The sequence below is a fragment of the Talaromyces atroroseus genome, assembly GCF_001907595.1.
Source record: "Talaromyces atroroseus strain IBT 11181 chromosome Unknown scaffold_0, whole genome shotgun sequence".
Classification (NCBI taxonomy): domain Eukaryota; kingdom Fungi; phylum Ascomycota; class Eurotiomycetes; order Eurotiales; family Trichocomaceae; genus Talaromyces; species Talaromyces atroroseus.
This window is the reverse complement of record NW_017971432.1, coordinates 1431904-1454074: the sequence shown is the minus strand read 5'-3', so window position 1 is coordinate 1454074 and position 22171 is coordinate 1431904. Positions and strand designations below refer to the sequence as shown.

The window sequence follows — 22171 nt, the reverse complement described above, 5'->3', positions numbered from 1 at the left end:
GGGAGGGGGGGGGAGCCCAGCGTTCATAAAGCCATCTTCAAAGCTTAACCGGTCTCTCCCGGCATCCTGCGATGAGAATAGAATACGCACGTACGTATCTATGGAATCTCATAGCGTACGGCGGGCAATGTCAGATGTCCCTTTTTGGTTGTCATTTGAGAGAGACACTGGAATGTGACGATGCAGAAATAAATTTCCAAACAAAATCCGCTACATTAGCCCTAAGCCCGAATGCGGTAGGTGGCTGCATGCGTTGGGAATACATCGTGTGACTAGTTAATTAAACTTGACATCCGCGGAAGGATTAGCTTTTTCTTTTCTTATTTATTGTTTCTTATTGTTCGCGGTCGAGTTTTATGTCGAGTAGTTTATGTCGAGGAATGAATGCATTGGGCTTTGCTAGCAGGGGTGTATTAGATGGCTAGTGACACAAAATCAACGGTGAACTGTCACAGCATGTGACATGCAGTAGCTAAAAAAAAAGACAAAATCAAAAAATACCATGAGATAGAGGCGTTGAAAAAAGTGCTTTGCAGATTTAGATGGTTGAAAACATATACGTAGAGCTAGCTTATCTATTTCATTCATTCCGACAACTACAATTTCAGCCTTCTAACTGGAGATTACAGCTCGCCGATATGAGTCCACTCGTCTACTTTCTGGAAATCTCTGACAGTCTCATCGCCGCCATGTCTGTGTTGAGTGTCTCGCCAATCCCGATCCACGGCTGTCTCAGGTCGCCATCTGAAACCATGCTTGAGCTTGGGCTCAATCACTCCCTCCAGCACATCTGCAACGGCAATTCCTATGGCAGGCATCATCATGAACCCATTCCCGGAGCCGCCCACAGCAACAACAAGTGATTTGTACTTTGGGGGCCGGTCAATCAAGAACTGGCGGTCGGGGGTGTCTGCGTCCCAGCAGATGCGTGCGAACGAAAAAGGCCTTTCGGCGATCTGGGGCACGGTTTCGCGCAGAAATTCGCGCGCCTTTTGTTCGGATTGAACGGGGATCTGATGTTTGGCGAAAGGAATGGACTTTTCCTCCCCTGACTCAGGATCCCGGACAAAGTTGCAGTAGCCTGGGTGTTCATCGACGAACTTCAGTTCTCCATTTTGTGCGTCCGGTTCCTAGTGGTTCTCGTATGAGCAGCTAATCTGACACCGTGTGGATATAATGGAGAAGGGAGGGGCAGACGCACAATAAAAAACCCCGAGTTCACGTTAAACAAGACAGGGAGGTCTTTCCAGAGGCACCGCTCCTCCTCGGTCATCTGGATATGAGCCAGAGTCCAGGCTGTCGGCCGGAGCTGTCGCTCAAAATCGAATAGCTGGTCGCTATTCGCGCCAGCGCAGAGGATGACTTGGTCAGCTCGGTGTTCTCGGCCGTCAGCTGTCTGCGCGCCGATAACGTCTGTCGACGAGTATATCAGGCGGAGCACTTTGCCCTTGACGTGGTCCGCTAGAAAGCGCACACCAAGTCTTAGTGCCTCGTTGTAGGCAGCCTCGACCGCGCCACGCGCAAACACCCAGCCAGCACCGGTCTCTTGGAGGAAGCCTTTCCAGCCCGGAAAGGATCCGGTCAAGACTCCGTCGGGCATGGTGGCTTGGAAGTCAGCAGGCGACGCTAGCGGCCGAATTTTGCCCTTGCACGCTCGCATGGAGGCGTCGATGTCGGGATAAGTCGCCTCTTGAGACGCCGCCATGATAAAGCCCGTCGGGTGGTAGAACGGGCGGAATACAGAATCTGTCTTCCACGCGTTGGTGGCCAGCTGATGCATCCGGTTCCAGACGTATTCTTCGTCCGAGTCTGAGGACGAGGGCGAGCCTGGGCGAGGATTAAGTACATTAGTTGCCAACTTCCACTCCGCATGCAATGCATGTGCAGCGCACCCTCTTCCATGATCTTGTTCACGTCGTTGCCCGCCGCAATGGGCGACGGAATGGGGTGTGAATCAAGCACGGTGATGTTTTTATAGCCACGCCGCGCGAGCTGGAGCGCCACGCTGCAGCCCCAGGTGCCGCCGCCAACGACCAGGACGGCCGAGTCGTGAGTGAGCTGCGACATGGCGTTGTATCGACGAGCGTCTTGGGCGAAGTTGTTCTCCGGAGGCAAGCATCTGTTGTTATTTATCTGTCTTCTATCTCCCAACGCCTTTTACCTGATCCGGCAGGTACTTCCGAAAGAACTTTACCTTCGGATTCACCTGCCCGCTGCTTGTGTGTAGCGTTGGTGAAGGTAGTACTTTTGATCATTGATGCAGGATTTGGTAGGTAATTGATTAGATACAAGTAGGTTGCAGAAGCTCGCTCTCAATTTAGTCTCCTCCGTCAGCCATTCGCACAGACTGCGTTACACTGTATTTGCTTCTTGCCCGGAGATTCGGGCCCCATCTATAAAACGCCCAAGGAATGGGAATGCACAACACAGCAATGCCGCCCAACAGCGTGCTGGCCCAATTGATCCCCAGCGACTTGAAGAGTGACTCGGCGAAAAGAGGGAAGCCCGCGCCACAGAGAGACCGGATGATGGAACTCCCTGCGTTCACTGAGGCAGCACTGTGGAATAAACATAAGCCAGTAAGAACGAAGTTGATCCTCTAGAGGAGGGGTGGAAGAAAAGACTTACTAGGGTAGATAGGTATCGATCAAGAAATTCAATAGCTGCTGGAATATCGTCAACAGCCCAAACCCAGTAAGCAGACCAGAGAGCACAGGAACAATCCAAGGGATGTCCGCGCGATACCCCGACCATCCAAACCATAGTACACCCCCGGCAAAGGCCACACTGCCAACCATTGCCGGCGGAAGACGCCATTCAGGGAGGATAACGCCGTGGTTGGCTTTCAGCTTTGCGTAGTACGAGGATTGCGTGCAAAGAACAAAAACAGCTCCAATCACCAGCCCGCCGGCAATTCCAAAATATGCCAGACCCGCGATTCCCGCGCTGAAGCCATGGATCGACTGGAAGCAGAGCGGATATGCTGTCAGGAACAGATACATGAGACCGTATACAAAGGCGAGATACACCGAGATCAGAAACACCAGTGGCTCGGTGAAAAGGAGGATCAGTGGCCGGCTCAGGTACTTGGAGACGAGAGCACGCGTGTCAATCACTAGCATCTCGTGCTTTGCATGCAGAGACCAGTTCCCAGTTTCCAGACGCAGCCGGTGGGCCCTTTGCGCCAGAAGCGTGGGTGCAAACGTTTCCTCGAGGAGAACAATGCCTAGGATGAGCCCGGCAAACCCCATCAAGGCGCCGAGCCATGCCGTCCAGCGCCAACCAAGATACGATTCGCAGATGAAGCCACCCACCGACGGAGCCAGCATGGGCCCCATGAGGGTATTGATAGAGAAGGCCGTCGTCGCAGGACCGCGCGCCAGCCCGTCAAAGATATCCGCGAGGACCGCGGCGGTGAGCGTCATGGCCGACGCACCGAAGATCCCACTCCAGAACCGACAGATCAGCACGGTCTGGATGTCCTTGCCAGAAGCAACTCCAAGAGAGAAAACCGCAAATCCGAACATGCCAATCACAATCGGCATCCGTCTCCCTTTGAGCTCGGACAAGGGCGCCCATGCAATTGGCCCCGTGGCGAAGCCCATCACGTACAGCGAGACTCCCAGAGTGCCAACCTCATGCGAGACGTGGAACTCACGAGAGACTTGAGACACGCCGGACGAGAACAACGATGAGTTGAAGCCCACTGTGAATGTGCAAAACGCAAGAACGAGCGCGATTGAGAGCCTGGCTCATATTTAGCGATGCCATGCATTCAAGAGGGAGGGTATTTGGGCTTACTTCTTCTTGATGGACCAATTCAGCGGATTTCCTGCGTCGTCAGGGCCATCGAATTCGACGATATCGCCATGCACCTCGGCTGTGACGTCCACGCATTCCTCCAGCCTCATTTTCAGCTGTGATTTTGGGGGATTGGTTTATGTTGATTGTGTCGAGCTTGACTTGGATGGTGATCCTGCTTGCTCGTTAGGTGACCTTGAGTGCATTTATATAGAATGTTTTTTTGAGCTTCGTTCGCACCCATGAGTTGAATCCCTAGCTCGGCAATTTCAAGCTTCGTATTCAACCGGTCGGCTTTTTCGTGACGAGAGGGTCTGGGTACCCATAATGTCTCATTTCTTACATGTTCCATGCATACTAGTAGTCGAATCATGGTCGTGGAGGGTCGATTGTGCGAGAGAATTTTGCACTCAAGAGGTTTCCACTCTTTGAGACGTGAACTGATTAGATTGAAAATAGGTAGCTAACTACATGCTTATGCTTACTCCATTACTGCAGGTTTTAACTCCTGGAATTACTTTTTGCTGCTGCGCAACTCCAGGTATTTCCATACAACTCCTGAACGCCGGCAGGGGTATTTCTGCACACCCCGGAGGGGGGTGAGGTGGAATAGATATACTTACATAAAAGTCATAATTTGAAATAAGAATGATACTTATGTACATGCAGTAATTTAACTCATTCTAACTCGCGTGGAAATCGCGTTTGGCCCCTTCACTAATTCCGGACTCAGTCAGAACCCTCAACCCCAACATTGCCAATCCCCTCGCGCAGATTATTGCTTCCTCGTGGGCTTCGTCTGTTTTCGCAGCCTTTGCAAACTCCGGGTGATGACCGGGAATATTGGGAGCTGTTGGAATACCAAAAACGCCGTGGAAGCTGGGGACCACGTGGGAGACGTTTCCTGGAGCCGAGTTGGATTAGTATGGTGTATGTATCGGAAGAGAGGAAGAGAAAGAAAAAGACTTGCCCATATCCGTGGAGATAGTGGCTATATCGCGCTCTTCTAGCAAAACCTTGCGATTGAGTTGGCTCATTTCCTCCGTGTATGCTCGGCACAGCGTGCGGTTCACTCGGAGATCTTGGTAGGTCGGCGCGCTTGCGAATACAGTCAGCCGGTAATGTGCTAGGGGAGGGGTGAAAATAATCTGAAAAACACATACGGAATATACTTGACTGAGCAGCCCGTTGCTAAAGCGGCAGCTTCAAAACAGGCTTTAGCCCTTGCGAGCAGCGAATCGGCCCTCGCAGCTGTTGGACTGCGAATATACCAGTTCATGCGTGTATAGTCCGGGATGACATTCGGAACAGTGCCGCCGTCTTCAATCACGCCGTGAATCCGCTCATCTGTCTGAATCTGCTGGCGAAGCATGGACACAGAGGTATATGCTGCGACCGCAGCGTCAAGCGCATTGAGGCCATTCCAAGGATCGCCCCCGGCGTGGGCACCGCGGCCGCGGAACTCAACTCGGGTTTTATGGCTTGCCACCATCTTGAAGCCTGCTATGCCGTGGTTGCCGTCCTTCATGCCATGCAAGGACATGGGATGTGCCATGATGGCCGCAACGATGTCTGGATCCTTGAAGGCTCCGGCTTCGACGAGCCTCGCCTTTCCGCCGCCGCCTTCTTCAGCTGGAGTGCCTAGTATGCGCACGCGGCCAGCAATGCCTGGCGTCTTCTTCACGGCTTCTGCAAGGCCGAGAAACGCGGCCATGGATGAGGTGGCAATCAGGTTGTGGCCGCAGCCATGTCCAATGTTCGGCAGGGCATCATACTCGGCGCAAATGACAACGACCGGCCCAGTGTCGCCGCCCAGTTCAGCTTCGAAGGAAGTGTCCAAGCCGTAAGTATGCCTGCGCACGTTAAAGCCGCGCGTCTCCAGAAACGCAGTCAGCGCATCGTGGGCATAGACTTCCTCGTACGCCGTTTCGGGATGGCTGTGAATGTCTGCATTGAGCTGGCGCAAGGCAGTGGCATCGCGATCAATGGCAGCGAGGATATGTGCTCGTGCTGAAGCGAGATCTATGGCAGACATTTTTAAGGACACTGCGTTTTCTTCGTCTGTCTCCAGCTTTTTCATGTTTGGACCGTCGTATCCTCGGTCTTTATCAGATTTTGAATGTGCAATTACCGTCTTATCTACAATGTAGCGAGATTAGCCGGTCGGCAAATTGCCTGTGTGGGTTGATGGAAATGATAAGCTCGTCGGACTTTGACAGACTTCTTTTCCCTTCCTTTTTCATCTCTACCCGCGGCAAAAGAGATTGATGGATCGATCCATGGCCAGTCTGCGATCGAAATCCGGCTGCTGGACGTGTCGCGAGAAAAAAGTCCGATGCGGCGAAGAGCGGCCACAATGCCATCGATGCGTGCGTTTGGGCCGATTCTGCGACTATACACCCCGGCCTCGCAAGCCCTATACACGGCGCCAGCGGCATGCCAGAAGACCGCCGCCAGCTCGTGACCCGGAAGAGGGCGAAAAGGATGAGGACCAGGACGAGGACGAGCGAGGTCCAGCGCATCTGGAAATCGAGTTCCCTGGGCTTTCATCGGTCGACCAGCAGGCAGTGCACTGTTTCCGAACCACAGTCTCGGCCTCGATCGATACCAAAGATCCAGAATTCTCCGTGCCCTTCGTCATCTGTCGCCTGGGACAGACCAGTCCCATGCTCATGCATATGATCTGCGCACTCGGCCACCAGGAAATCTTCTACCAATGCACTGAGGACAGCAGCGGCGGACCAAGTTCGCATGCAGTTGAGCACTACGGGGCTAGCATGAGGCTGCTTGCCCAGACTCTCAATCTACCGTCATCGGACGCTCCGGACCTTGACGCTATCCTAGCCACGCTGTGGCTGATGGTTCTATACGAACAGAAATTCGGCGATGGGTGCGCGCTCGGGCTCATGACGCACCTCCAAGGAGCTGCATCGGTGCTCCAGTCTCGCCTGGGCAACCTCCGTCGTCTCTTGGAGGCCAACTTCAGCGACCCCGAGGAGAAATGGCATTTCTCTCCCTTTGCCGGCCGCATGATTGTGTGGCTTGCATTTCTCGATGGCGGCGCGGCCTTTGTGAAGCTGGGCGGCGACTTCAACCGCGCCCTGGGAAGTGCAATGGTCGATCTGGCTGAGAACGCCATTGCTTCGCGTCTGCGTGGGTTTACTGCTATCCACCGATACTCGGCTTCTTTATTCCGCTCGGTTTGGGGACCAAGCTATCCTCAGCAGCAGCTACTGGAGGACCTGGAGAACCGCAACTTATTCTACCTCTACGGCGAATGCGGCCAGATGCGCTTTGTTCTTTCGCAGCTAGAAAATGAATTACTGCCCCCGTCTTCTTCTTCTTCTTCCCCTTCTTCTATACCACTGTCACCATTGGTCTCTGGTATTACTACGACATCTACCGAGCCCCGGCTCGATCCGCTGGCTGTCGCGCGGACCCTGCATGAAATCAGCCTGCGATACAGCGAAATCTTCGAGTTTGCGAGCCATCTCCGCCTCGACCTGGCGCATGCCGGCGAGCGGCGCAAGTTCATCATGAACATCCGCTTCGTCGTGCCGCTGTACCATGCCACTGTGCTGTGGTATTTCCGCATCACAGCGCATGACAAACCCTTCAAGTTCAAGGAACGACAGCGCGAGTCCTTCCGCGAGATCATCAATCTGGCGTACCAGGCGCACGCAGATGAAGGCGAAAAGGCCATGGCGCGCATTGCCTGGCCACTGTTTATTGCCGGGATTGAGGGCGACGACCCGGTTCATGAAGAGTGGGTGCTCAAACGGTTTTGGCATCTTCGCCAGCATGGCGAGAATTTTAGTCGGGCGTTCAGGGCTTTGAGCTTCATTCAGGAGGCGCAGCGAGCGGCTGGTCGTCGCGTGCCTTTGCCTGGCTGCTTTGACGAGGGGACGCTGGAGCGGTTTGCCATCTAAACCTGGATATACATGCCCATATAATAAATCTCTATACTTCTCTTTCTTTTTTCTTTTACATTTTTCTTCCTTTTCTTAATGTAACTATTTTAGACTTTCTCGGTGAGAAGCTTATCTCTCCATTTGAATTAAGCGACTGCCGACTAGATAAGGGTTTCTCTTGGATCAAGCCATCAAACGCGCATTCGGAGTGATAAGAAGATAACATGTGAAAAGACGAACCTCTATAAAATGCATGGAATTCGTCCCAGTTGAGCAACTGGCACTGGCTGTCTTGCATACACATAATCATACATAATCATACATAATCAATCGTCATATATGGCGCCCAAACACCCCGACGTCGGCATCGTCTCCGCTGATGATGGAGTCGATATCGAGACTGCATCCTGCAAGGTTGTCTCTGAGGCCACTCTGTCGCCTGCAGAGACTCGCCGTCTAGTGCGGCGCATTGATCTATGGTGAGCTGCCATGCAATATATCATGCATGCATGCATGCAGCATTGAAGGCTGACTCAAGGCCGAACAGCATTCTCCCCATCCTCTTCGTTTCCTACATGCTTCAGTATCTCGACAAGTCGGCAATGAGTAACACTGCAATTCTTGGGCTTCGGACCGATTTGCATCTGAGCGGCAGCCAGTACTCATGGGCATCCAGCATATTCAATTTTGGATATTTGGCCGCCTCGGCTCCGTTCGCGCTGCTCATGGTGCGGTTTCCCATCGGGAAATTCATGGCTGTCTCTGTGTATGCTCGACTCCTTGCTTGCTGTTCAAAGTCTGATAACTGACTGTCCACCTCTCAGTTCGCTGTGGGCCGTCGTTCTTTGCTGCACAGGTGCCACTCAAAACGCTACTAGCCTGATGGCAACTCGATTTTTCCTCGGTTTCATGGAAGCCGCAGTCGCCCCGGGTTTCAGCATCATCACTTCAACGTGGTATACACGTTCTGAACAGCCTATTCGCCACGGCGTTTGGTTCTTGGGAAACGTCGTGTCGGGCCTTTTTGGTAGTCCTCTGATGTATGCGTTTGGGCATGTCAACAATTACCCAGCCTGGCGGGTATGTATCTGTTCCTTTTTTAAAATAACAAGCAGAGGTAGCTCACTGCTCGACAGATAGTTTTCTTCGTCTTCGGTGGCATCACACTACTTTGGGGCATTGCGCTCATCTTCATCCTCCCAGACTCCCCTAGTAAAGCACGGTTTCTGACCGACACAGCCAGGGTCCAAGCTGCTGAACGAGTCCAGAAAGACACCTTGAGAGGCAATGAGGATAACAAATGGGACATGAAGCAGATGTGGGAAGCCCTACGTGACCCAAAAGCCTGGTTTACCGTGATAATCATGCTGTGCGCAAATATCCCCAACGGTGGCATTGGCAATGTAAGCGTACCCCGGCCAAACCCCGAGACATGATTCGGCCTATGTATACTGAATTTGATTGAATTTTAAAAAGTTCGCCGCCATTGTCATCGAAGGATTCGGATTTACCCGAAACGAGACCTACCTCGTCAACATGATCGTCACCGCTTTCCAAGGCGGCTTCATCGTGGTATTCACACTCGCCAGCTCTTATCTCAAAAACATGCGTACCATTTCCATGGCTATTTCCACTGTCATTGCTCTCGTGGGCGCCGTGATGATACGGCAGATTCATAGCTCTAACCTTTGGGCTCGCTACTTTGGATACTGTCTTTTGTCTGCTTATACGTCCAATTTCCCATTGATGCTGAGTATGAATGCCTCTAATATTGCTGGCAAAACAAAGAAAACCACAATTAACGCTATGGTAAGCATTGGTTGAAGCAAATATGATAACAATTATACAAGAAAGAGAAACTGACAATTACAGACTTTCATCGCCTACTGCGCCGGCAATATTATCGGCCCCCAACTGTTCTTTGCAGATCAAGCGCCCAGCTACCCTTCCGGGTTTGCATCTATGCTGGTCTGCTTTGCAGTTGGTATTGTGGCTATTCTCTTCTTGCGATTCTACTTGATTTGGGAGAATAAGAGGCGCGATGCCAGAGAAGGGCCTTTGGATGTCGACGGTGGAGATGCTGAGAATGAACAGACGTTGGATTTAACGGATCAGCAGATCCGTGGGTATCGATATTTGTATTAATTGATGCGATTGTCGTCAATTGCACACCTGTTGGAGGAATAATTTCGTGTTGATCCAGTTAGATATACCGACAAGAAGTAAATCATCCGAATCAAAGCTTTGTGATCTAGAGAAAGGTAAATCAGAGAAAATAACGCCAACAGGCATAATCTATGGAAGTGGCCTCAAGTAGAATCATTCATGCCTTTACGTTTCTGATTGCCAATCGCATATCCTTCTGTTCCTTCATCTGATCTCTGAATCTTTACCAAAGAAAACTCGACACCATCCAGAGCAGCAATCCTGATCGGGACAATTGACAGCTTCTGGCGAATGATCTTCTGCTTTGCTAGAGGCAAGCTATCGACCAGAGCCTTAGGAGGTCCATGCAGCTTCATGTATACTTGAACTCCGCAGACTTTACAAAACCGATGACCAGTAAATTTCCTTGCAAAGCGGTACTCAGTCATGTTATCATCACCTACGATCGAGACCTCTGATTGATCGGGGTAGATGCAGACGTTGGCATTCTATTCCGGTTAGTACTTAGAAAAATGTTCCTTCTTAGTAAGTGATAGGTAGTCAAGTAAGGAGAGACATACACGCTGACAAATACTGCAGTTATCTTCTTTGACTTCTATCTCGGGCAGTGGTTTAGTCTTGACCATCAGCGTGACAGCACCGCAATAGCAGCCGCCTGTGTAGACTTCTAAAAATTCGCCAGAGACTTCAGGGATTGGGCCCGAAAAAGCAGGAGGGGTATACATGGATGGTAGGTCAGCGTTAAGGCTAATGTAATATAAGTATTTTTGTATCAACGAACACATCATATGGACATTTCCAATCATACCTTTCAACCCTCAGGGAAAATGGATTCGTATTAAGCAAAGCCCTCGTCTTTAAATGTGTTAGAAATATACTGGTTCTTTTTTTTTTTTTTCACCCCCGAGACAGTCACCTACGTTGACAGCCAGGCCGCTCCCCCCTGTTGGTAGAAGATGGTTTCTCGCTAAAACCGCAGTACCGCAAGCAGGACAAAACTGCGAAAAGTGAGCCTGAGAATCAATAATCGAAATAAGATTTTACCAACATAGTGTTCACTGTTATCTCCTGGCTTGTAGCTGGCCAACGTGTCATTGCCACGAGTAACTACACAATCTTTCTCTCTAGGGAAGACCCAAAGATAGCCCTTCTTTGCGCAAATGACACAACAGCACGTGAAAGCAGTCTCTAATGGCGTATTCATGTGCAGTTGGAATTGAAAGCTGCCGCAATGGCAGTTTCCTCGATAAGTGGTACTTTGTGTTGCTTCAGCCATTTTTCTCATAACAAGCTTGCAATTTGTAGGAGAGAGAGTATATAGAGCGGAACGTGGAAAACGGGGTGGGCCCAGTAGGCAGTAGAATTGTTATCGGGGCCCCAAACATGCCACCATCGGCAGTTATCATCCGGTTTTGGTTGGTCGAAGCATCTGTATTCGCCAATTTGCGATGCATGGCTAATCGTTGGGGTTAGGGTTAGGGCTTGATTGGGGTCCTTATCGATAAAGGCGGGGAGCTACGTCATTGTCCGAAATTACGTAGAGACTCCACCAGCTGACTTGTGACAATGGATGAAAAAAAAAGTAAATATATATATATATATATATAGTTATACGTTTGTGGATATGCACAATGAGTTAGATGGGTGCAGACTTGGCATTGCTCAATGTTTGAACGGCTTCGCTGCCATGGACTCCAAGCGGAAGGGCAAGATTTTGCCCAAGAGTTTGACACGCCCCAGGTCTGCATCTGTAGACTCGCCCTTCGCCAATCATGACAATAGCAACGACGATCTGGACATCGCATACACTTTTTCGCACGACTATCTCAAGACAGACCCGGCTTTCAGTCCCGCAGTGGTCTCCGGACAGAAACCCTATTCCATAACTACCGCCGCCACTAGCAGTCCGTTAGAGGTAACAAAGGAACTTGCGAATAGCATCGTGCATCCTAGGCGCACGCTAGTGCAGCATTTCGAAAGCAAGACTGCAAAGAGCTTGTCAAAGGCCACGCGGCCTTATATCACCCCTCAGGTTGATCGAGAATTTCTCGCTGCGCATGATGCTCTCTTCGACGCGGAGAGGGCAGCCGAAAACGAACCGTCTCATAGAACACGCAGTAGGAGAAGGACGACTAGTGGGGGTTCAAAGAGAAAAGACCGACAAGAACTAGATACGAAGACGATGATTAAGAAGGAGGAAAATAGGGGCAGGACTGCTGTCGAGAATGCTCCAAATCAGGATCTTGATCAACAACAACAACAACCACCTTCAACCGATGCCGAAACACAAAGGAGAAAAGTCGAGTTGCTCGAGGCTCATCGACAAAGCCTGGCAGTGGCGTGGATTACGAGCAGACATCTAAAATGTGTACGACTGGCGCCATCCAAGGTTGTAAGCTTTCCAACTTTTGAGGACGACAAATTTGTTGAGAGGAACGACAATGGAGAAGAGGTTCGTTTCATGTGGGAGAAGTATATAGGGCAGGTAATTGTGCTTCTTTTCGAAATTTTTGACTAGCTGTTTTTGCTTCCGGGCTATATTCATTCTAATTCGACGAACAGCTCCTTCTTTATTATTCTCAGCCCTTCATGGCGCGATATGTGGACGTCGGGGTGTATGAGTCTCCGTTTGACCTTGTTTCTCTAGTAGAGAGGCTAGTCATGGCTACTGAACCATGGCAGGCATGGTGGATGGGCATTCGTGAACTCTATCGATGGGAAAAGCCGTGGCAGACAGCATTCTGGTATGGGGTATTTTCCTTTTTATGGTATACTCAGCATGTGGTGGGCTTTCTGGTAAGTAAGCGTCTCAATTCTTTCTCTGATGCGGGTGTGTCATAACGACATTAACGAGCCGCCTAGTACGTGTATATCATCTTCATGGTTCTGAAGAGTAGGCTGTACCCGATGGATGTAGTTTCCATGCGAGAATCGCTAGATCGAGTGCTGGACAGAGGTGCCCAGGCATATCGGTGTGGCGAGCTAGTTGATCGGCATGGACGCGACAAATGGCTTCATTCTCTGCTGGATGACATCGCACCGTTTTTACGACTACAGCTTGGCGATTTGGCAAATTTTCTTGAGATTCTACGAAAGTACGCACAGGCCTTTTCTTTTTTTCTTTTTTTTTTTTTTTTTTTTTTTTTTTTTTTTTTTTTTTGATTATAAAAGCTGACTGGCTACGAACCGAACAGTTTCTACTCCTGGCGCAACCCATCGAAGACGGCGGCGACTCCGTTCTTTTTCTTTTCGTGCTTACTTGTCAGCGTTTTCGCGGATATGGAGTTTTGCATGAAGATGTTTTGGTTCATAGCAATCAACACCTTCTTTCTCAGCTGGCCGGTTTCCGGCCGATACCCACGATATCGTCATATTGTCAGCCCGATTCGCTGGGTTTTCTGGGATATACCCTCTTATCGTAAGCTCATTTCTGTTTCTTGTCTCTGGCATTGACGCCGTATGGTTGAGCAGCTGTATATACTGATCATTACGCAGCGGAATGGGCAATACGTTTCCTCCAACAACATGAGATCCTCCGTCGACACGAAATGAACAGTCAGAACCTGTCCCATGGCAGCCACACTTTTTCTCAACGAGACCACTTGACTGATGAGGGAGACGGCAATGATGAGGTATTTTACGATGCTCTTGAGTCCCAGAAGCAAAGTAAACAGCCGGAGCAAGCAAACAGCAATGCCAACTACAGAAGTAGAGACAGCACTGCGGCCATCGTTCATTCTGTGTATTTTACCTGCTATTACCATGGTCATGAGGGACGGCTTATAGTATCCTCGGAGGGATTGCGGTTCGTCGAAAACCCGCGCCTTCTCAGGGCTCTCAACGCACCCAAGAAACAGAAGCCTCGGCTGAATCAGAAACCGCAATGGTCGTACAGTTTCGGGCAACTAGTGCAAATGACGAAACAGCAGACTCCCGCCTTCTCGAAGCTAGCAGGGCTCGACCGCAATCTAGGGCGGTTAGACCTAGAGTTCATGGTGGGAGAGCAGGGGGAGGGCGGAAGCAAGACTCCGTCTGCCGGGGAGATTGAAGCGCCGTACGACACAAAGACGCGGATTGAGAAGCTTGATGTCGCCCGGGCGGAACGGGATGAGATTTTCAATTTGATTGTCGGATGGAGCAGGAATTGCTGGCAGGCGGCGGGCGTGGACAAGTAGAAACCTCACCATGAAATGAAGGTACATGTACATGTACATCCCCATATTTTTTATTTAGCTTACACCTAGGTAGTGAACGCTATCTATAACGAACGTGGCCAGGGCGCAGAATAGCCCCACTTCGATTAGCCAATCAGACTATCTGGGCTGATCGTAATAACAAGGTTTATTCTATATCACGGAATCGGAATGTCCCTCAAAATTGCTGATGTGGGATAGTATACTGATATTCGCTAGAAAAGAATTGCCCAATAGGAATACAGTATGTGTCTTTACACATATATTTCTCTATCTATCTATCTATCTATCTATCTATCTATCTATCTATCTATCTATCTATCTATATCAACTATCCGCTATATAATGGCTCACTGTAGTCGTACATTAACTAACCCCTGTTTACGGAGTATAAGATACACTCTTACTGGCCGAGACATATTCCATGTCTACGTAATGCGCATGACGCATGCCGTGCCGTGCCGTGTTTAGTCTGCATATGGTTCTGTTTACCGCGACTCGTTCCTGCTCCTTGCATCAACACCCCCTCCGCCATCCATCTCCATCAAACTCGCATCAACAGCTTTCATCTCGTCACCGTCGCTCGCGTCACAGTATATCGTTCTGCCATATATATCCCATCTCATAGTAAATCGCGCCATCCACGCGGCTGACTGTTGCTCTGACGTCGCAATGGCGTACGACGCATATCAAGGGCGGGAAACGCAGTATCCAAAGACAACAACAGAATTCGCGCTCGTCGACCAATCGCCCTTTGCTGACACCAACGTGAGCGCAACCTATGGCGCTCCCAGTCAGCAGGCTCGCCCGATAGCCCGGTTTTCCAGATTCGATCCCCGAGGATGGAGCAATCGCACCAAGCTCATTGCTGCTGGCGTCATTGCCGTGGTCATCATTGCCATCATTGTCGGCGCATACGAGGGCTGGAAAGCCAACCGCTATCCGGATTACTCGGCACTCACCTACTCACTGAAGGACACCTTTGAAGGCGAGAAATTCTTTGACAATTTCTGGTTCTGGTCCGACGCAGATCCAACGGGAGGATTTGTTATGTGGGTTACCTCTGATTCATACAATACGATGCTCGATAAGTCTGACTAGCATCTTATCTTAGCTACATCCCGAAAGCCAACGCAGCCTACACCAACCTCACGTATGCGACGAGCGACTCTGCCATCATGAGGGTGGATACCCAATACCACAATACCATCGGCGGGCGCAATTCCGTGCGAATCCAATCCAACAACACATACAATGACGGGTTGTTCATCTTCGATATCCTCCATACGCCGTTTGGCTGCGGAACATGGCCGGCATTGTGGCTGTCCGATACAAGCAACTGGCCGACAAATGGCGAGATCGATGTTCTCGAAGCCACCAATAACGGCACTTGGGGAAACAGCATGACGTTGCATACTACCAACGACTGTAGCATGAGTGTGAAGCGCAAAGAAACGGGGACCGTCACATCAACAAACTGCTATAATGGCACCAACGGAAATGAAGGATGCGGAGTCAAGGGCTCCGATGCCTCGTTTGGGCCTGAATTCAACAAAAATGGGGGAGGCGTAAGTGTTTCTTTTTTTTTTTTTTTTTTTTTTCTCATTTGCGTCTTGGTTGTTTTCAGTCTATAGTCCTAATATCACATCAACTAGGTCTATGCTACTGAGCTTCGAGATGCTGGAATCCGTGTTTGGTGGTTTCCTCGCAGTTCGGTTCCGTCTGATATCACCAGTGGCAGCCCGGACCCTTCTACTTGGGGCGAGGCCGTCGCCGACTTCCCCAGTACCGACTGCAGTATCTCGTCTCACTTCAAGAATCAAAGCATCATTGCTAACATTGATCTTTGTGGCTCGCTGGCTGCTGCAACCAAATACTATGACACCCAGGCGGAATGCCCGAGCAACTGCACGTCATATGTGGCTGAGAACCCCAGTGCATTCACTGATGCGTACTGGGAATTCAAGAGTTTCAAGGTTTATCAAGCATCTTGAGTGGTTTTGTCTTTTTAACCAGAGCGAGAGGAATCAAGAACGGGAACGGAACGGGAAAAGATAATAATAGTAATGATATATATGTTTACGATGGCTAAGGTTTATTATTAAGAGGACAGTGCACGCTATTGGGTTTTACGTTGGAAGAATTAGATTTCTCTATCTTTCTAGAGCCAAGACGCCACCACAAGACGTTATACATGACGCCCTACTTTTGACTTTTCGTTATCTTGGGGCCAGTGAGACCCCACAAAAGCTTCTTTTCTCAGTAATAATCATCGCCAAGTTTAACAAAAGTCTCATCGTGGCTAGGTAATGGTGGTGGCGGACCTGTTTCCCCCCCAGCACATAATTGCCTCGAAGCGGAGGACATGACAAAGTCGGGCGATGAATTTGCCATAAACCCATTATATCACACACAGAAAAGCAATATCTCATTAGTCCAGGGATATTTGCATGTCCATGGTCCGACATCTGGTGTTTTAGTAATACGAGGCAAGACATGATGTCAAGCTCTATCATATGGCGAGTGTGAACGACGGACAACATGTATAAAGAAGACGATAATCCAGCTGGACTTGAAGGCTTTGAAACAAACTAAACAATTCAGAAAATTGCAAAAGACAAGTTTTCTTTTCCAAAACGAGAAAAAGAAAAACCAACACCAAAAAAAGTTGTACCTCGGCCAACCACGACAAAACAATCCATCATGACTAGCAACACCTACGGCAGCAGCTACGCCACTGATCCCTACGGGACCAGCACATATGGCACCAACACCTACGGCACTGCTAGCGACTACAGCACAGGCTACGGATACGGCACCACAGGCTACGGCGCCGGCACCAACGCCTACAGCACATACGGCGACACGACCGGCGGAGGAGCCAACCGCACCACTTACGATCCATCCACCGGTGCCTATGACCAGCATATCGACTACGATGCCAATGCCGGCACGCGTCGCCATCACCGTGAGCAGATGGATGATACCGGCCGTTACTACCATCGCGATGTAGACCGGGATACGACTGGCTTGGACAATACTACCCGCGTGCATAAGGATTACTCAAATCCCAATACCGGTACTAGTTATAGCAGGGATTCGTCCTATGATCGCAATAATCTGGTTTGAGTGATTGATTTGATGAAGATGGGGTTTGAGGAGACGTACTAGAGGTTGGAGTTTGGGAGTTGGAAGATGTTTGAGTGTAGTGGGAGATTTGGAAAAGTGAAAAAAAAGGGTGGAAGATTAAGTGGATTTGGAATAGGATAGGAATGAGGAAGAGGAGGATATGATGTTAGATGACTGGCTGGTTAGTTCATCAATTTCACTGACATTACTCAGTGTGGTTGGTTGGTATTTGCATGTCCCATGTCTTTTACTTGTATATAGGAGAAAAAGACATCTGTCGCTCTTTTGATTCAGGCTTCGAACCTGGAAGTGCTTTTATTTGGTTTGCATTCTGTTTTGTGTGCTTTTTTTCCTTTCTCTTGTTTGTGCTTTGGTTTTAGATCAGATTCTGAACTAGGACTACTGAGCAATGAATCTATACATTTATGATATATGACTTGGGATTTGCACCAATATCGTAAGTAGAATACAAGTTAAAAGGTCGTCTAATGGTACTAAGCACAAAAAACTCAAGATTCAAAGAATTACTATTGCTTTTCCAGAGATAACTTCACCGGCTGTAGCTCCTCTCACACCCTGCCTTTTCGAAGCCTGAAAAGGTTGACTTAACTGCTTGACCTTCTGTAAGCCAGATGAGCTCTCTTGGATTGGATCTGTGTGAGCTACTATCAAGCCATGCACACATAATTTGATGGTGCAATTCTTTTTGTCTTTAGGTATTGGCACTAGATTTCCCGTGGCATCCTGGGCTTCCATCATGGTAGGATCGAAGCGCTCGCCTGGCTGGAATTGAATGACCTCGTATCGTGTACCGCCGACTGGAAAGCACCGGGATCGGAAAGAAAATGCACTGGATAGGAGATCTCTCAGTTCTCGATGGAAATTCACTTCTTGTTTCTCCAGCTCACTAGGGTTCAGCAAAGGATCTAGCAGGGCCGTGATGTGTGCTTGCAATTCTTCGACATGTGAATCGAGAAAACACGTCTTGAATTCCAAGTCGTGTTTTAACATGTGCAGAAGTGTGGCTCTGTGAAATTTCTCAGCGAATTCGCTAGTAGCTGGATAAATCGCAACGTCAGAATAGGTAACAAAAACAGAAACCCCCCCCACACTTGAGAGATGGACTAGGCCTCACCACCCCGTTGTATTGTTTTCTGATATGCTCGCAGCATGTAGCCTTCCGTGTGTAGAGCCGTCCACATGTCAGAATATATTATTTGGTCACAAACAAAACGAAACAGCAATGCCCGGAGCGCTGGACCTGGCATAGAGGTTAAGGTCTTCATGCTTCCGGTGACTTTGAGAATCATATCCCCGAGGTCAGGGTGTATCTGAATTGAGAGAGTTAATTTATCGAGAGGGTATAAGCAGTTGGAGATGTATTCCGCGGCACGGAGGACACGGAGCTCGATATCCTCCATCTCAGAGGCGAAGTTGACATTAGCAGTGAGCAATTCTTGATCTTGAGAAGTGGAGAGAAGCATATCTAAGTTCAGAGCACTTCTTAGACTGGAATGAAGATCCCTAATTGTAATATTCTGCTGCTCAATTTCCTTGTCTTTCATTTTAATCATCTCGGGTTCGTCTAGATTGGTGTCCGAGGATGATGATGCCGGATCGAGAGATTTAGAAATCAGCCAATCGATTTTCTTGTTCTGTTCAACTTTATGACTCTCCAGTCGCTTCACCTCGGCTTTGAGACTTTGGATTTCTTGAGATTCGGCAACAGCAAGAAGGGCATTTTGCATTTTCAGGCGTTGCACCTCTCGCTCGAGCTGGTTGTATTCCTTAGAACGGATCCGCACCCCAACGCGTATCTTCGCAGGTCTAATCTGCTCTCGCTTGTCTTCAAGTGGCGGCGTTGCCTTTCTCTTTGCAGTCGGCCCAACTTCCGTTTCACTGCCAAATCTCTTGGTTTGTGATCGAATACGCTTTTGTCCATGCGGAAGAATGTTCTGCTCCGGCGTGCCTGGTTCCGGGCCCTCTGTCCATGGAACTATGGCCCAGCCTTTCATGCGACGGTATGGCACTACCACTTCGAAAGAGGAATGGCTGTTAACATTTGGTGACATTTTTCCAGTTCGAGGAATGAGTGCTCGCTATCATTGCACAGAATAGACATCCGTAGTGAGCAAGATCTTGGATCAGATCAGGGGCCGAAACCAAGTTTCGACCATCTCGACAGTCGGACACGTCAACCACGCTAATGCAGGCTCTAAATCACCGGGCACGTTTTTCCTGCCAGAGTTATTTCCACAAAAGCAGCCTCGCAGGGCAGACTCCTGGTGAGTGGATGCCTTGGACTAAAGGCCGTGCATGCATGAGCTGAGAAGGAAAAAAAAAAAAAAAAGGGGGCGTGTGAGGAAAGGAAATAAAATCTACGCACATACCCGCCTACGTACTGTCGAACATACATCCAGGACCTCACTCTTGAGCTCACGATATTTCGCATGGCGCGTTCGTTGAACAACGGATCGCGAAAGCGACGCCGGGCCTCAACAACCATCAATCCACCACCGACATCAGACTCCGATGACACTGTGGGGATGGAAAGGCCCGTCCCGACCGTCCCGACCGTCCCTTCAGGAACAAAGTTCATCGTGGGCCTGGACTACGGGACCACCTACACCTCCGTCTCTTATATCAAGTTTGATGCAGCCAATCCCCCCAAAACAATTTTTGCAGACCAAATCAAGTCCGTCGACCGCTGGCCTGATTGCGGTGCCTTTTGGCGCTCCCCCGAGGTATCAAGTGAAAGCTGGTATCATGGCAACAAGTTCTACTGGGGATACGCCGCTCGCCAAGCGATAGAAGCTCTGAAGAATGGGAATCTAAATTACAGGAATCGGATCATTCAACACGCCAAGTTGCTTCTCAATGAACGTCCTGAAGATATACAGGCCCCGCGACGCGAGTTGGGGGGCACTATGAACAGACTTGAAAAGAATGGCAAATACGTTATCAAGGACTACCTCCGCGAGGTCTTGAAATACACCAAGGCGCATCTAGAAAAGAAAGATAAGTTCACCGAAGACTGCGAGGTTGAGCTCACTTTCTGCGTACCAGCGGGATGGCCGGCGAGGGCCTTACGCACCATGCAGGAAATCTTGCTGGAAGTAGCGCAGGAAATCAAGTTCGGTATCTTGGCCCCGTTATTTATCCTCAACGAGCCCGAGGCAGCCGCAGCATATATGCTGGAAGCCATTCCAGGATGCAACAAGTTGAAGGCAGGTGCATGCATGCTCTAATCAGATATTCTATATGCACTAACACCTATTTTGAAGGAAGGAGATGTGTTCATAGTCTGTGATGCCGGTGGTGGCACAGTGGTATGTCATAGACTTACCATGATATACATATATATGTATACATATATATACATCGAGAACCTCACCTAATGGAGTCAAGGATGCCATTACATACCGCGTCTGTCGAGAGCATCCATTCCGATTGGACGAGGTCGTTTCTCCGGGAGGTATGGTGATAGGAGTCTACTAATAGTGCGTAAAAGGCTGCTCTAACGACAAATAAAGGAAGGAATTGCGGTTCAAGTTACATAAACCAGGCCTTCAAAGCGGAGGCTATCAAAAGGCTCGAAGACACCAATCACGCCTCTCTCCAAGGGCCTTCATTCGAGTACATCATTGAATACAATGTCATGGACAAATTTGAAAAAATCAAGAGAGAATTTAGACCAGAAGATGGGTTAGAAGGAGATGCATCGATCGTTGTTCCTGGTCTCAAAGAGGATCCGACAAAGGGCTTCGGTAATTCGTTACTACATATCCCCAGGTGTGTACTTTTTTCTTTGTTGGCATGATTCCTGGCTCACAATGTTGTTTTATCTCTATTTTTCAGAAAGCAAATCCGGGGCTTCTTCGATTGGAGCTTGGATGGCACAGGCGAACTTATCCGAGAGCAAATGAGCGCGGCAGATAAAATTGGCCTGACAGTTTCGGTAAGTTCGACAGCATTTCAGAGATTATTCCTAGCCAAGATTCTGATGTAACTCTTATAGAACATTCTACTGGTTGGGGGCCTCTCTACATCGCCGTTCCTTGAAGACTACATACGCAATACGTTTAGTGGCCTCAATATCCTCAAGAACGAGGAGGGGTGAGTTAACTCTCGGTAATTTCGTGGCATTTGAAACTAGTCCTTGCTGAAACATTTATCAAAGAGATATGGCCGTCGCAGTTTCACACGGTGCCGTATTTCGTGCCCTAAATAAAGAATACGGGCCCCGGCGACAATTGCAGTCCAACTTCGGTTTTCTTCAGATAGTGGAATATAACAGAAAGCTGCGTGCTCATCGCGCAGGTTTCCGAACGCGTAACGGCATTAACGGCAAGGAGTATATGTACGACGTTATTGACTGGGTTATCAAGAAGGTACTTGGTTTAGCGCCTTTTGCTGTTCTTGCGTATCCCGGTCTTTTCTCTCACAAATCTTTGACAGAAACAGAAACGTGCCCTAAGCAATAAAGCACCGTTCGTGACACGTAACTACCAAACCTTCGGGATAGACGAGGAACCGGTGATCAGGCAGCGCATTTACGTCTCCGACGATGACAGGGTATATGATGGCTATCAAATGGATCATGGACATAATAGAGGTAGGCATAGCCAACGCACTTGAAGTGTATGATACCGTGACTGACTTGGCGTTCCCTAGGAGCTGAACCATACGGTCGGCTTGTGGTGGACTTACAAAAAGTGAAGGACGAGGGCCTGTTTCAGACAATTCCAGGACCCCAAGGGGATTTCTACCAGATTTACTACGACTTAATTATGGAAGTTGACGGTAGAACCCTCACAGTGAAGCTTTTATGCCCTCCTGGTGGACAATGTCGCGGAGAAACTCAGCTCTGCATTGCGGCTGCTTTTATTCCTGGAACTGAATAGTTCCCCTAATACTTCTGCTGGTTATTTTTTTTTTTTTGTCAGTTATTGCTCTTGTTGTAATCGCCTG

At 49.3% G+C, this 22171-nt stretch overlaps 11 protein-coding genes across 11 annotated transcripts, besides 1 other annotated feature; 6 read left to right on the top strand and 5 right to left on the bottom strand.

The window, feature by feature from the left end:
- Positions 1-623: 623 nt before the first annotated feature.
- On the bottom strand, positions 624-2067 carry UA08_00518 (hypothetical protein; the record flags this gene model as incomplete). Its single annotated transcript, XM_020260333.1, has 3 exons — positions 624-1130; positions 1202-1827; positions 1893-2067. 3 exons carry the CDS (start codon positions 2065-2067, stop codon positions 624-626), a joined length of 1308 nt encoding a protein of 435 aa, XP_020124337.1.
- Positions 2068-2317: 250 nt separating this feature from the next.
- On the bottom strand, positions 2318-3911 carry UA08_00517 (hypothetical protein; the record flags this gene model as incomplete). The annotated part of the gene is made up of 3 exons (XM_020260332.1): positions 2318-2558; positions 2629-3747; positions 3802-3911. 3 exons carry the CDS (start codon positions 3909-3911, stop codon positions 2318-2320), a joined length of 1470 nt encoding a protein of 489 aa, XP_020123921.1.
- A 573-nt stretch (positions 3912-4484) lies between these two features.
- Positions 4485-5836, bottom strand: UA08_00516 (hypothetical protein; the record flags this gene model as incomplete). The annotated part of the gene is made up of 3 exons (XM_020260331.1): positions 4485-4705; positions 4818-4927; positions 4965-5836. The coding sequence occupies 3 exons, from the start codon at positions 5834-5836 to the stop codon at positions 4485-4487; spliced, it is 1203 nt and encodes a 400-aa protein (XP_020123922.1).
- A 244-nt stretch (positions 5837-6080) lies between these two features.
- On the top strand, positions 6081-7730 carry UA08_00515 (hypothetical protein; the record flags this gene model as incomplete). Its single annotated transcript, XM_020260330.1, has 1 exon — positions 6081-7730. The coding sequence occupies one exon, from the start codon at positions 6081-6083 to the stop codon at positions 7728-7730; it is 1650 nt and encodes a 549-aa protein (XP_020124328.1).
- Positions 7731-8051: 321 nt separating this feature from the next.
- UA08_00514 (hypothetical protein) lies at positions 8052-9857 on the top strand (the record flags this gene model as incomplete). Its single annotated transcript, XM_020260329.1, has 6 exons — positions 8052-8191; positions 8260-8478; positions 8537-8792; positions 8849-9115; positions 9189-9521; positions 9585-9857. 6 exons carry the CDS (start codon positions 8052-8054, stop codon positions 9855-9857), a joined length of 1488 nt encoding a protein of 495 aa, XP_020124329.1.
- Positions 9858-10021: 164 nt separating this feature from the next.
- Positions 10022-10603, bottom strand: UA08_00513 (hypothetical protein; the record flags this gene model as incomplete). Its single annotated transcript, XM_020260328.1, has 2 exons — positions 10022-10366; positions 10439-10603. 2 exons carry the CDS (start codon positions 10601-10603, stop codon positions 10022-10024), a joined length of 510 nt encoding a protein of 169 aa, XP_020124330.1.
- A 658-nt stretch (positions 10604-11261) lies between these two features.
- Positions 11262-14053, top strand: UA08_00512 (hypothetical protein; the record flags this gene model as incomplete). The annotated part of the gene is made up of 6 exons (XM_020260327.1): positions 11262-11293; positions 11487-12330; positions 12561-12674; positions 12741-12973; positions 13073-13296; positions 13374-14053. 6 exons carry the CDS (start codon positions 11262-11264, stop codon positions 14051-14053), a joined length of 2127 nt encoding a protein of 708 aa, XP_020124331.1.
- Positions 14054-14331: 278 nt separating this feature from the next.
- Positions 14332-14407: a repeat region (Identified by RepeatMasker using a combination of RepBase library and repeat library created with RepeatScout).
- Positions 14408-14743: 336 nt separating this feature from the next.
- Positions 14744-16065, top strand: UA08_00511 (hypothetical protein; the record flags this gene model as incomplete). Its single annotated transcript, XM_020260326.1, has 3 exons — positions 14744-15123; positions 15186-15639; positions 15727-16065. The coding sequence occupies 3 exons, from the start codon at positions 14744-14746 to the stop codon at positions 16063-16065; spliced, it is 1173 nt and encodes a 390-aa protein (XP_020124332.1).
- A 709-nt stretch (positions 16066-16774) lies between these two features.
- On the top strand, positions 16775-17200 carry UA08_00510 (hypothetical protein; the record flags this gene model as incomplete). Its single annotated transcript, XM_020260325.1, has 1 exon — positions 16775-17200. One exon carries the CDS (start codon positions 16775-16777, stop codon positions 17198-17200), a length of 426 nt encoding a protein of 141 aa, XP_020124333.1.
- A 516-nt stretch (positions 17201-17716) lies between these two features.
- Positions 17717-19272, bottom strand: UA08_00509 (hypothetical protein; the record flags this gene model as incomplete). The annotated part of the gene is made up of 2 exons (XM_020260323.1): positions 17717-18258; positions 18462-19272. The coding sequence occupies 2 exons, from the start codon at positions 19270-19272 to the stop codon at positions 17717-17719; spliced, it is 1353 nt and encodes a 450-aa protein (XP_020123731.1).
- Positions 19273-19650: 378 nt separating this feature from the next.
- UA08_00508 (hypothetical protein) lies at positions 19651-22104 on the top strand (the record flags this gene model as incomplete). Its single annotated transcript, XM_020260322.1, has 9 exons — positions 19651-20431; positions 20489-20529; positions 20609-20675; positions 20734-20992; positions 21059-21158; positions 21219-21316; positions 21381-21591; positions 21659-21815; positions 21875-22104. The coding sequence occupies 9 exons, from the start codon at positions 19651-19653 to the stop codon at positions 22102-22104; spliced, it is 1944 nt and encodes a 647-aa protein (XP_020123730.1).
- Between the last annotated feature and the right edge of the window lie 67 nt (positions 22105-22171).